The 17,329-nt window shown below is 30.3% G+C and overlaps 2 protein-coding genes across 2 annotated transcripts in view; one reads left to right on the forward strand and one right to left on the reverse strand.

Annotated features, from left to right (window-relative positions):
* LOC148307969 (uncharacterized) overlaps positions 1-17,329 on the forward strand; it is a 416,767-nt gene that overhangs the window by 222,950 nt on the left and 176,488 nt on the right. The gene's annotated exons all lie outside the window — the stretch shown is intronic.
* Positions 1-17,329, reverse strand: part of LOC148307971 (uncharacterized) — a 38,533-nt gene that overhangs the window by 2,968 nt on the left and 18,236 nt on the right. Inside the window, exons 5-7 of the mRNA XM_088262510.1 lie at positions 12,343-12,652; positions 3,027-3,625; positions 402-624 (exon numbers count right to left, since the gene is read on the reverse strand). Of these exons, the coding sequence (XP_088118636.1) occupies positions 402-624; positions 3,027-3,625; positions 12,343-12,652 (1,132 nt within the window). The remainder of the gene's footprint in view (positions 1-401; positions 625-3,026; positions 3,626-12,342; positions 12,653-17,329) is intronic.

The raw sequence follows: 17,329 nt of genomic DNA on the forward strand, positions 1-17,329 counted from the left end.
GAAATAACAGTTTACTAAAAATAGATAGAACTTAAATCAAAGGTATACATATAAACATGCAAACGTTCATACCACACATATGTATACACATTATTACAAATCTTAAGGTTATCATTTTGAGGTTGGAATACAAAATTCTGAGTATTTACATTTCTTACAATCTGTCAATGGTTTATTCAAGTAATCACTTTATAAACTGTTTAATAATTGTCAGAATACTCAAATTCAAAACAAGGTTGTATTTTTTCATAAATATAAAGATCAATATTGACATCTATGATATAAGAAAGTTAGTTTTTCGAAAACAAATACCTTATTAAAATGAATGATTACTCATTTTCAGTTTACATTTTTAAATACGTTTTTTACGATAATATTGGATTAACAAGTAAATTGTTTACCTAAAATGTCGGCTTGTGGTAGCCATTTTCTGGTCATCAAATTATTAGGCTTTCCAGGCATATTCTCGTCATCCCATTTCCATATAATTTTTTGTTTTAAACCAGAGAATACTTTGACGAACATGTTGACAGATTCCTTGGGTACTTGGGTGCTTGTGAAAGTACTCCCAAGACTAAAGTAAATTACTCCATCTTTTGCTCCATCCATGAATTTCTTGATATCCTAAAATAATAAAATTAATTTGAAAAATTAAATAAGTACCCCTTGTGCTCAAAGAAGAAAATTACAAGCTACTGCAACAGATCATCGTGGGTAAGATCAAGGAACGAAGAGGTATCGGAAGAAGGCGGATCTCCTAGCTCCATAATAGTTACGAGTGGACAGGAGTACAGAACGTTGAGGAGCTGTTTTGGACTGCCCAAAATAGGCTCACTTTCTCACAAGTAATAGTCAACGTCGGGAGGACCCGACACGACACGTAAATAGAGAAGAATGTCCAATTAAGACTTACACAATAAATACAAAGTATAATTAACCCAAGGAAGATAGAATGTTAAACTTGATATGAGCAAAATATACATATTGATAATCTCAAAAATTTGTCTTATACTAATGTTTCATTTTTATATTTTGGACAAGAAATTGTTTAACACCAGTAGACAATGTACTCTTTCTCTAAGTTTTTTACTTTATTTCATATCCACCAACATCGACTAATATATCCGCAAAACATACAAAACGACCATATAATATAATTAAACACGTCTGAATACATAACTGTGGTATAACTATGTCGTTATTCTGTAATATAAATTTTATAAAATTTATATTTTATAAGTTGTAAAAAAATTCTTATATACTTATATAACATTACAAATTATATCCAATTTACAATTAATATCCGCAAAACGGAATATATAAAATAATTACACTTTACGTCTGAATACATGACTTTCGGAATATTATGTCTTTACTTTGTAATACATATTTTGTATGAGCTATAAAATTTATATTTATAACATAACTTTGTTTCAAAATCACTATAAATAGTAATTTAATAGTGATATATACGAGTATAAAGTTATTTTAAAATAAAGTTACATTTTAAATATAAAATGGAAAATCACAAAGTAAAACAAAAATAGTGCCTCATTTATAAATTTTGTTTTTAAACGTGACTTCACAAAATATATGTACAATTTATATCCGTAAAATAAAGTATATAAAATAATTACATTTTATTTCTCAATACATGATCGTACGGAATATTATATCGTTACTTTGTAACATAAATTTTGCAAAGCTATAAGCTATAACATTTTTAAAAATTTTTTATAACCTTATCGATAACATTTGTAACATTAAACTTACAATTTATGTCTGCAAAATGGAGTAGGCATATAAAATAATAACACTTTACGTCTGATTACACTTTAGTATTATTATGTAAAATAAATTTTGTAGTTGTTAGTTATAAAATTTATTATATTTTTATGGCCGTTCAGATGTTGATTGCTTTTTTTCCGGGGTATTTTTATTATCATGAGTTGACCTCAAGAGACTCGCATACATTCTGACCCCTTTTAGCATCCAATGGTGCATAGCGAATCGCATCAGATGAACGTCGATGTAAACTTGATCGCTAATTATATGAAGGCAACGTTCTACGTTCTAGATTTTTGGATCTAGTGGTAGAATGCATTCGATGGGATGCTTTAGATGTGTGTAAATTACACACATACGCAACGTACACGTTAGTTGTGTATAAATTAAACAAGGTATTTACAAGTATACGTCTTCAAACGCCCTAGCGATTTCAACCATTTTTTTTATTAAATTAAACAGTAATATTTATTTCCTCATTAATAAAAATATTTAAATTTTACAACATTGTGAGTGTGTCCAAATACTTGTTCACAAAATCTGGATTATCTCCAATGAAGAAGAATATGGAAGTCTGGGCATTTACGGGCTGACGACCGTCATAGGCTGGTTTAGGGCCAATTCTTTGTTGTATACACAACAAGGCACTTTACACATGTGTAACATTTACCAATTCTACCAATTATTGACAACCACACTACTCAAATTCTTGGAAGTTCTATATATATGAACCAATTTTTAAACATTATTCTCGAATCACCAGTGTAAAGTGATCGCTTAAACCAGCCTATGACGGTCGTCAGCCCCGTAAATGCCCAGACTTCCATATTCTTCTTCACCTTTGATGAGATGTCAAAAAATAATAAGAAAAATAACTCCTATAATTGGAGATAATCCAGATTTGTGAACAAGTATTTGGATACACTCAAAATATTGTAACTACAAATAAAAATATTCCCATTTTGATTCATTTGTCATTTTTCTCAATCTCAAAAATTATAGTTTAATACAAGTGTCAAATCGCAATTTTAATTATTTAATTTTATTTTAATGATCTGATGACGGAATAATTTTCCGAAACCGGTAGTCACAAATAAGTATTTATAAAAGTGGCATTACACAAAGTAGCAATGGATGATAAGGAGAGTGTTTTGCTACAAATCAACGCTACACACGAGGTGTTGTATCATATTAAGTGCTAGAAATATCATTAATTATTTCAAATTTACTTAGATTCTTACCTCTGGTAATGGTTTTGGCTTTTGTATATGAATCCCACCGACTTCAACTATCCCAGGGACATTAGCTCTCACTCCGTCAATACTGAAGTGGGAATTCACCAAAGCGAGTGACACATTCTTTTCAATGACCGAAATGCTTTTCAAATTCATCGGCAAATGATCCGAATTCTTCTTGACCAGTTCTTCGTGTTCGAACAACAGGTACCTGCTTCTCTCGCATAGGTCAACCATAGTCCAGAATACATTTCTCAACCTGTCGTAGAAAGAAATTCTTCCTGTGAATTCCAGGAATTCGTGGCTTGCATACGATAGTTCGTAAGGGTTCCCTAACATCTGATTTAGGAAGTGGGCAGATCCGTATGTGGATATTGCCACCAGTGGAGCATTGTATTTAGAAGCATATACAAGGAAAGCTTCTTGGAAGAATGCTTCATAGATCACAAGGTCGTATTTTGAGTTGTCCTTTGCTATGAAGTTTTGAAATTCTGATGATTTAAGGACGGCTTCCGTCATTCTCAGCGTACAATTCCACAGCTCCATTTGGTTTGTGTAAACAGTCACTGGCTCTGAATTGAAGATCTCGGTGTCTCCGAGAAGATCTGAAATATGAAAAAAATATATATATATATATATCTCAACGTAGTTGAAGAAGAATTTGGAAGTCTAAGTATTCATAGGGTTGACAAACATTTGTTTGCTTGTAAACTAATCATTTTATACGCCTGTAACATTAATTATTCTACCCATGATTGACAACCACACTATTATAATTTTAGAAGTCATACCATATTTTGGTACAAATATAATCAATCTCTCGATTTTGCGTACAAATAAAAAGGTCTCTGCTTAATTAAAGCTTTCTCATTACAACAAAGATGGCTAAAGTGATCTTAAATGAACAGTGTCATGAGATTAATTTTATATGACGGAGTTCCAAAAATTTGAGTAGTGTGGTTGTCAATAGTGGATTGCATAATTAATGTAACACATCCATAAAGTGATCACTTAACCAGTCTATGATAAATCATTAATACCCAGACATTGAAATGTTAAACATGTTAAATAACTCTTAAGTGGAGAAACTTAGATTTGTAAACAAATATTTGGACACACTCAGAATGTTGTAGACAAAAATCTTTACTAAAGTGTGCAGAAAACCACAGGTTAACAATAAATATCAGCAATCTTCATTATCTTTAACCCTAAGTTGCAAAAAGCCACAGAAACTAATGTAACTGGTAAGCATACGTACGTCTTAGACTGGTCAACCTGTTTTCCGCAACAATGCGCACGTTTTTATACTCTGACGCACGCGTGATGGGTATGTATGTTAGTTAGCACGTACTGGCTGGCGGACTAATAGACACTTTTAATTAAATATCAATTTTCTTACTTTTAAAATCAGTAAACAACGAAAAGTCATATTGCAACATCTCAGAAGAATAGAAATCCATAAAAATATAAAAATAATAACTAACCCATAATTAATAATAAGAAAACGACCTAAGCCTCCCCCATATTATCTATGTTTCCACTGATGCAAAATAAAAAATAAAAAATTGAAATAGCTTCTACCAGCTCAATAGTAATAACCAAGTAGACCTTTAATTAAATATGTTCAGATCAATTGAATAATGATTACGTGAAAATGCAATTTATTTCAATTGAAAATTCAATACGAATATAAAATGATTAACTTTAGGAAAAAAAATATTTAATTGAAAATTTAATTCAAATAAAATAATTACTTGGAAATGCATTCTTTTTAAATGCTTCTGACGTAAATGCCATTAAAACGTCATCTGAAGCATTATTTTCTTCGTCGCAAGTGAGAATTCTTGGTAAATTAGTTAGTAAGTTATGATATGTTTTTTGTTTGTTTTTTACACCACAAAATTATCCATGCATTCTCAGTTCCCATTAGTCCACAAAAAGAAGGACGAAAACTTGCATGTAATGAGACAAAAATAAATTGAAAAGTTACTACTTGAAGGTAATTTTTACAGCAAATTGTTTCAAATTTCATTTTTACGTCATTAAAATTGTACAAAAACGTCATATTTTTTACGCTACGATTAATGTAGTTGAAAAATATTGTATGTAGGTAAGTACTATTTAATAAGAAGCATCCGAACGTCATTTATTTATTTTATTATCTTGAACGTCAATTGGATATTTTGCCAAATTATGCTCATTATCTACCATAAGTTAAATTTTTATTTTATATTTTTAAAGTACCTACATTTTATAATAACTAATCAAGACAATATTTTTAGATTGCAAACATAATTTTTATTTTTTTTTATTTTAAGTTTTACTTGGTAAGTATCACTTTTTCAACAAGCAAAAAAGTGGTATTTATTAGGCAAAACAAAAATTAAAAATAGATAGATTTCACCACAAAATATTTCGTTTATTTTTTACATTAAATAATTTTAAGTGCACTTTTCTAAAAAAGTGTTTTGTTCCTCCTATTTTGATTTGAGATTTTACCAAATTTTACTAACTGCCCAACAACAACGCCGCTTCCCCACAGGGGTAGGCAGAGATGATAGATCACCACACACTCTGTCATTGCAAACATCGCTTTCACCACATTCATGCATTTCCTCATACTTACCCGCCAATTATTCTGACTCTTAGACAAATTTCAATTATTAAAAATACTGGACCTTGCCAATTTTTCTTTCGTCTTTTTCTGTTCCAATTTCAAACTACATTCCCCACACATATTGTTTTACCATTCTTTGCTCACCAATTCGTTTCAAATATCCAAACCATCACCTTCCTTTATTTGATTAATGATGCTTATATCAGAATTTCATTAATTTCTTATCTCACTTTTCAAACATCTTTCATTGATCATTTTTCCGCATACTCCTCTGAATGGTCACATTTCGACGGCATTAAGCTAAATTTCATCCTTATTCCGCTAACTCCATGCCTCAATTCCTTGATTCAAGTATTTGATCGTGGATATTTCACATTGTTTCTGTATTAAAAGATTTACGTACGTTTTAAGCAGAAACAAATACCGAACATTGTATTAGCATGTGGGTTATAGTTTAACTGCAATCGTAGATTAAATTGTATTCGTACAGTGCACAGAGAATTGCAAACCAACTCCAGAAACTCACTGCAAAGTTCAACTCGGAAACTAGACTATTGTCCAGTTAGAACTTAGTCGGTTGTTCTTTTTAATTTTCTTCGGCAGTGACCACAACTGTTCTACTTTTCGCTTGGACAGTTTTCATCTGAATTGTGTATAGTCACGATCTCTCGGAATACTTACTATTCGAAAGGTAAATATTTATTTAGAAAAAAAACTGTTCATTTTTTTCAGTTTGTTTAATTTTTTTTAAATATTTCTTTAAAGTTTATTAAAATTGTCTTTTACATGCGTACAACTGTACTTATGCGAATAGGCAAAGGTAAATAGCAGCAAGTTAAAAACGGTAGTTTTGAGATAAATGAGTTTATAGTAAACATAAAATGATGCTTTTTGCCCATACATGTATCAAATTAATACAATTTTGCGGCTATTTGGATAATGAATATCTGAGCAAAATCTGTAGACTAGTTATAAGAATACTTTGAGCCGTGTTATGCCAAACAGCCGCAACTTGAGCTAGGGTTGCTTGCCTCTACACATTAGTGTAGTGGAAAATAGATTCTCACATACAACTTTTGGAAAATATACATTGAGTATATATTTGTACAACGATAGAGAATATTTATAGGACAAAATAATTTCGTTTACTACTAATTTTACTTCGACCATCACGTCGTTTTTCCGTAGGGGTAGGCAGAGAGGATGGAACGCCACACTTTTCTGTCCTGACATACACTCCTAGCTTCCTTCACATCTAAACATACATGACATACATGAGTTATACATGACCTCCGATTAAGCAGACTTCTGAGACCATTAGATTTAAAGTCTGATTGATCGGATTGTGCCAAGTCTTTTTCGCTCATCCTCGTTCTTGTTCTCTTGCTCACATTCGCCACATATACTTTCTTTGTCATTTTATCGTTATTCATTCGCTTTGTATTAACCGTTCTTTCCTCACTCATACGTTCCACATGTCCAAACCATCTCAACACACCTTTCTTAGTTTTATCGATAGTACTTATCTCAGCCTTGCATTCTTTCCTAGAAATATATATATTTATACGTTTAGAAATCACGATTTTAAATCAATGAAAGAAGGTTGCAGACGGTGAGGTTCTATTTGACTCATTTTTTATTGTGTACATTTTATTTCAAGGTCAAATATTTACCATGAATACTGAACACCGCTTTAAAAGTCCCAAATTAAAATTTCTTAATACCTCTGCGACTAAAAGTAAATTTAATTTTTGTTTACTCATATTCTGGTATTATTCAATTATTAGCTAGAATAAACACATGTTTTTTGTATGTAATACAAGAAAATCAAATATCGTTTTGTAATTTTAATTTGATCATAAAACCTCAGTTTTTTTAACAAAAATCATTTAGTTTTTTTTTTTCTAAAACAGACAGTTAATATTGATATTTGGATTTATATTGAAAACGGATAAAAACTAAAGCAATATTTTTTTTAAACCCTTATCCGCACCCCAATGGTGCATAGGGCACTGCGTCATATAAACGCAGTGTTATCTTTGATCGTTTACACATGAAGGAAAGGTGATCAGCCCTCCGCTTCCGGTACCAGTCCAGGGTAATATTGAATAAATGCTAGAGTGTAATAATCACTTATATTTATTTTACCCCCCTTGGGAATCGAACCCGGGACCTCCAGAACGGTAGCCGAGCGTGCTGACCATTACACTACGGAGGCGGACAAAAAGCAATATAGGCTTATAATATAAAATACAACGGATTGCAAAGTACCGATATTTAAATTTGGAATGTATTTTTGGACACAAGATTATAAACGAGTACATTTAAAAATTCAGTTATAAATCATTTTGCATTAACTTTGCCGAAAAACATTATGATTTAAATATTTAAAACGCTTGTTTAATACCACATTCGATTTCGTTAGTGTAAACACGACTAGTTTTGAGAACACCTGTAGTTCTAGATACTAGTCGTTTTTTAAATAATAATCTCAAATCTCTTCTTTTGATTTTTATTTTTATTTTTTATATATACTCGTAAATGCTTACATCTTACGACGTTTTCAGTGAGCCCAAATCTGGATGATCTTCTATTTGGATTTGCTTTTTCCATTTTTTTGACATTTCAACATAGATGAAGAAAAATATGGAAATCTGGTCATTTACGGTGCTTTCGACCGTCATTGTCTGGTTTGAGTGATCGCTTTACACACATCGCTCACTCCTTTCAAGAACGTCACAAATCAAAAATCGTAAATTTTCAGTTGTGCATTTTTTCGGAATGCCTAGAAAATGTACTATATCCCAGCAAAAGCGGCATATTTTTAACTAAATATTTGCCCGCTACAGGACAGAAAGTGTTGTTTTTGCATTTCGATGAAAAGGTATTGTTTAATTATTTTTTTAATTATACCAAATATTTTTCAAATGGAGGAAAAACTTTCAGGTTTTATCTCAAAAGATCTTTTGCACAGTAAAAAGTTCAATAAGTGGCTTGATATTTATTTTTAATACATTGCATTATATTTTTAAACTTTAAAAACGTTCTCCTGAAAAATCAAGTTTTTTTATTTATGACGTTCTTGAAAGGAGTGAGCGACATGTCAAGTGATCACAGTCGTATGGTTGTCAATCCTGGGTAGGATTGCTGAATGTTACACGTGTGTAAAGTAATCACTTAAACCAGTCTATGCCGGTCGTTAATGCACAGACTTCCATGTTATTTTTCATCTATTTGATCTTTAAAAAAAATATTAATAATGAAATAAACATGTACATATATATTTTAATGTGGAAGTTATTCATACAATCAATCCACGAAGCTCTTATGTATTTTATATGGCGAACATATAAATGATTTGTGTACCAATTAATTGCTTCGTATAAAAAATAGCTCTTCATACTTCAGTGAATCCACGAATCGTTGAAAACGACGAGAGGGCAATAATGAGACTTCGTTGCTTTATTAGACCTACGCAAATTTGTTTTACAGTTACTTCAGTAAAAATAATAATATACCCGGAAGGAAATTTTAACATGATTTAAACGATTTATGTTTACTGTTAACGTTGGGCTTATTAATTTTTTTAACCAGTTTTTTTAAATAATTTTAATTGAAGTAACTGCTGGTACAAACGTTCACCTACATACCTTTTAACCTCTTAAATAGGCCTGAGTAGATGAAATAAACATTATAAATTTACAAAAACTGACATATATTTATTTCAAAAGAACGTTTAATATTCAATAAAAGCCCGGATCACATGTTTAGAAATGCTGACATTATAATGTAATTTTTGTTTTATTTTTCTATTTTATTTTTAGTACTCTTACAATAATGTACATATAGAGATGTATTATTAATGTCTCAATAGAGATAAAACATTTTATTAGGAAAAATGCTTTCAACCTGTCATCGACTGGTTTGAGTGATCACTTTATAATTCATCATTATTCGTCGTTAGTTAATTTTTTCCTATCTATTTAAGTACTTTACAAGATCCCTCAAAGATTTCGTTTTAACTAACATATGAATCGTTCTTTGTATATTGCATATATGCAACATTCAACGATCAATGTAAAATGGAAAATAATTCAAAAGCATTGTAGTTAATCTTAGTAATATGATATTTAAAATAAAATTAATTATAAATAAAAATTATTTGTTTTCGTTATGGGCTGTAAAAATATTTTGTATAGAATAAGTACATTTTTAAAACAATCTTGCAAATATTTTGGAATTACCTAACGTCTACGGGAGTCTTAATTCTAGTGATGGCTTATGCAACATCACTTATCATGATCCTACTTACGGTTTGAAGGCTATTTCTGCATTGGATTGATTTCACTTTTGTTCAAAATTACTTTGAATTCGTGAGTAATAAATTCTAGAAAAAACAACACTGGCATATTTACTCACATGTAGAAATTGATTGTAAAATTTAACACTTAGACATTTTTCTTTGTGTACTTTATACTCCTTTTCTTTTATATTTACATAGATGTTCAAAAATCTTAATTATACCTTTCAGAAACCGATAAAATTTCTCTATTTTCACCTTTTCATTAAATTGTAAACAAAATGGCCTGGCAAGTATACCAATAACTTGTTTACCATATTTATATGGCAAATTTACGTTGGAATCGTTTTTTATTATTATTATTAACGAAGCAGCCATGTGGTGCTATAAAAAATATTTTACGTTCAAAAGATGTGTTAATCCTTCATCGGAGATTTTATAAAAGCCTTTCAAATACATTTTAACACGATACGACTTATATATGAAAATTATAATATTATAACGATGAAACGTTGTCAAATTAAATACTCTCATGGACAGACTCTGCAAAGCGATTTGATTATATAAACATATTTTAATATAAAATAATACTTAATATTATATTTGCTACAAGGCATGCCAGTAATGACCCATAACCACGATTTGGGGTATTAAAAAACGACCGTCTTACCATAACGTGTTTTTATTATTGATATTAACGAAATGTTGCCTAGTATGTATCTTAAAGATTCGTGCCTATAGCAGCCATGTACGTTACTAAAAACACATGCTGATAACTATTGCTTTGATTAGTGAGATATTAATTTGAACCGCGTCTCTTGCAAAACGTGCTTAACACTAGACATTTATTACTGCTATTATAATTAGACTAGACGTGCAGTTTCGCAACGTCAGATTATGTAAAAGACTTTATTACTATCTCAAATTGTCAGTGTTGAATTCTTATACAAAATCTCATATACGTATTGCTCTAAGTATTGCGACTAGCAGGCTTCAGGCTTCATACACGAGTGTGCACGTGACCCCAAGTGCGTCCCAAAGACGTTTACGAATGGAGGTTTCTAAGAATTGAATCCTCGTAAACATTGTGTAGGTACATAAATGCCTTCTCTGTATCGAATAAGTTGTGTTTCACCGGGGCGAACGTGAGATACCTGCAATTGTAGAATTCATCAGTCTATGTTGTAACGTCATACTTCTTTATCAACGCAAATTTAATTTATGTATTAATTTTAAATCAAACACAGATTTTTAAGTGGACTAAGTTGTATTTTATTAACGAAAACACATAAAAAATTAATATTGTGACAATTGTTTCGCCTAGTTTTGGCATTTTCAAACGAATGTCTGTTACATTCGTTTGAAAATGCCATAACTAGGCGAAACAATTGTCACAATAATTTTTTTTATGTGTTTTTGTTAATAAAGTACAACTTAGTAGACTCAAAAAATCTGTGTTTGATTAAAAATTAATAAACGCCAAATCAATAAACCAGCAAATTTAATTTTTCATTTTATCTTTAGGTAGGTTTTTCACCTCGGCTAAAGAAAACGTGCTTGATTTTCCATAAATATTTCCGTATCGTACTTTCAGTATTTCAAATAATAAATATAGTATGTAGGAGGTACTCATTGTTTTAATTTTTATTTTTCATATAACAAACCGCTTCAAAAAGGATCAGTGATAAATAAATATTTTTTATCTTAATTAAAACAATAAATTAGCAAGTTTTTTATCGTTTTCCAGGCCGGAACCGTATTGAAAAGATTTCACCTTAACTACGTTGTCTAGATAACTTTATCTCAACTTTTATTCGGTAAAAAAATTACGATCACTAATTTTAAATCATTAACTTAAATTTTTTGACAGCACAGAAACACAAAAGGCTTCGAAATTTGCGTTAAAGTTATCTTTACTGCGTAGTTGAAGCGTTACTTTTTATAAAGAACCCAAGCCCAGAGGGCTCGACGTAACAGGATGAAAATTTCAGACCATTCACTTGCCTGAAATTTGCGATGAGTTTAGTACGGCATTAACAATCTCTAATATCTTATACACCATATTTCAAATGAAAAAACATATATTAAATAATAATCAACCAACCACTACGCCCTTCTCCACAGGGGTAGGCAGAGAAAATAGAACGTAACACCAATTTGTCTTTGCAAACAATCTTCGCCTCTTTAACCATCGTGCATATCCTCGGACTCTAGATCAGACCAATTTCAAGTATTTAAAATGCCTGATCCTGCAAATCTTTTTCGATCTTCATCTGCTTCTATTTCCAACTACATTCGCTTCATAAACGTATTTATTACTCATAAATTAACTCGTTTAATTCGCACACACACACACGCACACACACACACACATATATATATATAAAGTGTAAAGTAGAAATAACCTTTTTTTAGGTCCCATAACTTCAATTTCGGAACTGCTATTTGTTTATAATTTTTTGGTGGATTTTTAAGTTCAATCGGGGTTATAACTGTGACATCGTGTCCTCTCACAGCAAGCTCCTTCAGGATCGGCTGACAGAAATAATGATGAGAGGCTATGTCAAGTGGCAAAAATGCCAAAATCCGAGCAGCCAGTGACTGCTCAACGGCTATCAACACAACCAATAAAACACTGCTTAAATTCATCTCGGTATAAAAAAAAAAACCTTGATAAATTTTATAACCGCTTAAAAGTTTATAACACGAACATAATTTTATTTTTATTTATTAATTTGATGCAGAATGTAGTAAGTTTCTATCATAAAACCATTGTGATTTGATGACCGAGCATAAAACCGAATTTAGTCAAATTTATTCACTTTATAAAATCACTGTTTTGTTCAAAGTGTCTTTTTGTTCTACGATAACGGTTATTTTTAAGTTTGCCGGCAAACTATATTACGAATGTTGAGTCAAGTGTTAAAATCCTATGCACTACCGACCAGATGAATGAGTGTTACCGTACTGAAGGTAGGAACAACACTATTTCTCTGTAGACAGGTCAAGATAGTTTCAAAGCAAACACCGTTCGGCTACGTCTGTGATGAGCCGTCAACTTGAAAGCATACCATGTCGTAAGCGTTTGGTGAAAAAACTCAAATTATTTCGCAATAATAACTGCTGACTGCGATGGAGACAGAAAACGCAATTTTCTTGCTTACGAAATGTTGACTTGAGCAAACAAAAATTCTCTTTCGTGTTAGCTCTTGTTTGCTATTTATTTATATATTTTTCGTCATACACATAATTAAAATTTTAAATAATGATCCTTATTGGGTGTATACTTCCATATTATACACTGAGTATAAAAGGCACACTTAACAAACCTTTTTTGATGTCATTATTTATATGTTTATGTCATACAATCATATCGCTCACTCCTTTCAAGAACGTCATAAATCAAAAAACTTGATTTTTCAGGAGAACGTTTTTAATGTTTAAAAATATAATACAATCTATTAAAAATAAATATCAAGCCACTTATTGAACTTTTTACTGTGCAACAGATCTTTTTAGGTAAAACCTGAAGGTTTTTTCTCCATTTGAAAAATATTAAGTTTATTTAAAAGAATAATTAAACAATACCTTTTCTTCAAAATGCAAAACCAACAATCTTTGCCCTGTAGCGGGTAAATATTAATTAAAAAATATGCCTCTTTTCCTGGGATATAGTGCATTTTCTAGGCATTCCGAAAATATGCACAACTGAAAATTGACGATTTTTTATTTATGACGTTCTTGAAAGGAGTGAGCAATATATAACGTGACCAAATGGTGTGATCTATTTCAAATCTACCTACTTCCATTATCTAATGATATGTTATGACTTTATGAATAATGGAAGCAGATTATATGTATAGCTTCATTGCAAAATATTCAAAGTTTCATTGACCAATCGATGCATGTATCAGATTTTGATTACATTTACATTTTAAAGAAGTAAAACAAGTATTTTTAAGTGAAGATATAATATAAAAATTACTCGAAATGAACCTTAAGAATAAGCCAAAATAATTTGATAGAAAAATAATATAAATGTCTTTTAGTATCGTTTCTTTGTGGCATTTATCATCATTCTAAGTAAAATTCCTCGGAAGATAAATCCAGTATTTGTCTACATACGAGTTTGGAGAAATATGATATATTGTAATGAACCTTTTTATAAATAAATTAGCTTATTTAACCATTCTACTACAATTAAATTTGTAATTGATGTAAAATATTAGATTTTTTGTTAACATGTACATACATCACTTATTTGTTTTTCTCTCATCAATTAAAATATTATACAAAGCATTCATAAGTAAACATATATTTTTTCTTCACTTAAACTGGTTGTTATAATTTTCCGCTATAGTTTATAATTATTTCTCACTGCCATACGTATCTTCGGATAAATCTTATTTTTAGTATCGGAGGTGGCTACGCCAATAAATAAGTATTTAGTTCTGATAAACTTTTTGCCTTGTATAAGAGTAGGGATAAGACATTCCAGCAACCGGTTTTCCTTGTCATTTTTCCAAATGCACTTAATATTTATTTTTATTGGTGGGCTAGTGATAAAACTGAGAGTCGAGATTCTTAGATGTCGATATACATATATGAATGAAGGATTTTGTAAAAAAAGTCGAAAACTAGTTTAACACTTTTTAATTACAACTGTTTAACTCAATTAAATGACGCCTTTATTGTATTGAAAACCGAAAGAAAACACTTTTTTTAATGTGGTACACTCCGGTTATTTTTTAATTTGTTGTAACTTATTTGTGTGCATCTGTTTACTGATTATATTGGCTCCTCAAAACATCTTATTACTCAAGAATATTACACTCTCAAAAACGTGACCGCCAATTTGATTGTCTTACTGTGTGTCCCGTACTTTGGACCATCTCAGGGTACCGTACCTTGGACCAGTCAGTTTTTATTGTTTAGTGTTGAGTTTGGCCATTACAATGTAGAATGGACTATATTTTGCCAGATGCATATCTGTACGTGAGAAGCAGACGGATGCAAGTCCAAAAACCTAAATGTTCAGAAGAACCATTTTTTTTTTAAATTAAAGGCCTTCAACTCCTTTAAATATTATTATAACTGTTAAAAATTAACAGTATTGAAATCAATAACTTGTCATTGATTAATAAAATAAACATTTTAAACATTCTGATTTTGAGGTCTTGAATAGGTGATTTTTTTTAATTGTTGGTATAGAAATATAAACCATTATAAACTATATAAATAGTTTTACTGAACGATTACTTAATATGACCAAGGTACGATACCACAAGGTCCAAGGTATGGGACCGTACCATATCTTGGGCCAAAGGAAGAGGCTTTGTAAAATGTCATTCCTATGTATACCATACTTGATAAGCATATGATATCTTCGAATAATTTGATCATTAATAACCGATCTATTCGGTTCAATAAAAAAATTACGTACTTTATCAATTAACCATTTTATGATTGCCCATGGAAAAAAATGGCCCCAGATACCAACTTCTCCCCTATATTACGTTGTTTATTACGTATTTTATATATTTATATAAATTACGCGTTTTGTTTATTATGTTGTAAGAAAACATACTAATTAAAAGTAAAGATATATCAGTTGCCATAAGCAGTAGCGGTATACGACTAAAAACATGTCACGGGCTACCAATTTAAGAGTAACTTTGAATGGTTCAATTATCAAATGTCTGATAATTTCATAAAAAAATTGACATCTAAATTTTTAATTATTTTTTAATTGATTCCGCAGTCACTTTAAAGTAATATCGATTCATTGTTAATTTCAGTTTTATTAGGTGAATACCATTATCTCTTAAAATCTACTGTGCCAAATTTTCAAACACATTATAAGAAATGTTCTTTGAAGAAAATGATTGTAAATAAATCTAAATATAAGACTTCATATAACATTTTCTAAAAATGCACGAACGTACATCGGTGTCCCACAAAAGCAGTGATCTTAACATAATGTACTGTATTACAACCTGCATTTGATTTTCAATACAACGATAATGAGTCTGATTTTATTCAGAGCAAATTGCAATACCTTTGATTGCTTTTTCCTCATTTTAAATATAAATAATAATCACATCGTCAGCTAAATACGTTCAGTCGGCCAAAGTTAGCAGCGAATTCTCAGAACACTTAATTAGGTTTATTTTTATTACTTAAATATGACATTGATATATCCAATGACCTGTTTTATTCATTGTTTTTTTTTATCAGAAATTCTGCTAGTGGAACTAGTTTTGAATTGACAGTGTATTAAAAACTGGTAAATCGTTTGGGAACCAAAATTATTGCATACGTATTTGTATACTTATTGGATATTGGCGGGGGTTTCTTGAAACCCACTTACAGGAGAGAAACAGGTATACATACTTAGATTCTATGTGTGTATATTTGTTTTTATATATGAGTTTTGTTATGCCTTTTTTAGGGAATCCCTTTTACTAAGAGCAAATCTGTTTTTAAATTCCCTTCTAAAACGAGGCACAAATTAAATATATTATATAATTATTATTGAATTTGTTTTTTTTTTATTATGTTTACAAATGATTTATGGAGTCGAACATCGGCGGGTATGGATGAGGAGATGCATATGAATGAAGAAGAGTTGAAGATTGTTTTAAAGACGTTTTGGCGTTCTATTCTCTGTATCTACCCCTGCGAGAAAGCATCATAAAAGTAAAATAATAAGTTATTTATATATCAACATAAATCAACCACTTAACTTTCAGATTGGTCATAATTTTCCAAATTCTTTTTATTAATTAATTAAATAATTAATGTATTATCACAAAAAATTAACCTTGCCATTTTAATGAATATTTTTATATCCATCATTATGATAATTGAAAAAATATATATATAATACAAAATACGTATTTATTCCCTACATTCATATTTTCAGGATATATCAAGTCGGTGCTTTCTAGTTTCAATGTATAATTTTTTCACAGAAGTCACAAAATACGTCGCATAAAGAGCAAGAGTGCCGTAATTTTTATGTAACAACATGATATATGCATACTTAAAACAATATATGTATATAAATATTCATTCTTATATCATAACTGCATACGTAACCCGCTGATTAGAGAACCGGTATTATACTGTTCACTTTCAATTTTGATACACACATTTTAGAGCGAGCGGCTGTAAACTTTTATTTTCGTTTAAAGTAATAAAATATATTTGTACATACTTATATATGAGTTGTTGTACGTTCGTGGTATGATATGTTATGTTTTGCTTACTAAAGGCAGCAAGCAGTTCACAGTTCAATTCATAAATGTATCGAAAATAAAAATAAAAATGTAGCTTATGTTAATTTATCTCTTTTTATATCCTTTTCGTAGTCGTAAAATAATAAAAAAT

This window comes from Brachycentrus maculatus, unplaced genomic scaffold (genome assembly GCF_059751285.1).
Source record: "Brachycentrus maculatus isolate JH-2025_06_01 unplaced genomic scaffold, ASM5975128v1 h1tg000180l, whole genome shotgun sequence".
In the NCBI taxonomy this organism is placed as follows: Eukaryota; Metazoa; Arthropoda; class Insecta; order Trichoptera; family Brachycentridae; genus Brachycentrus; species Brachycentrus maculatus.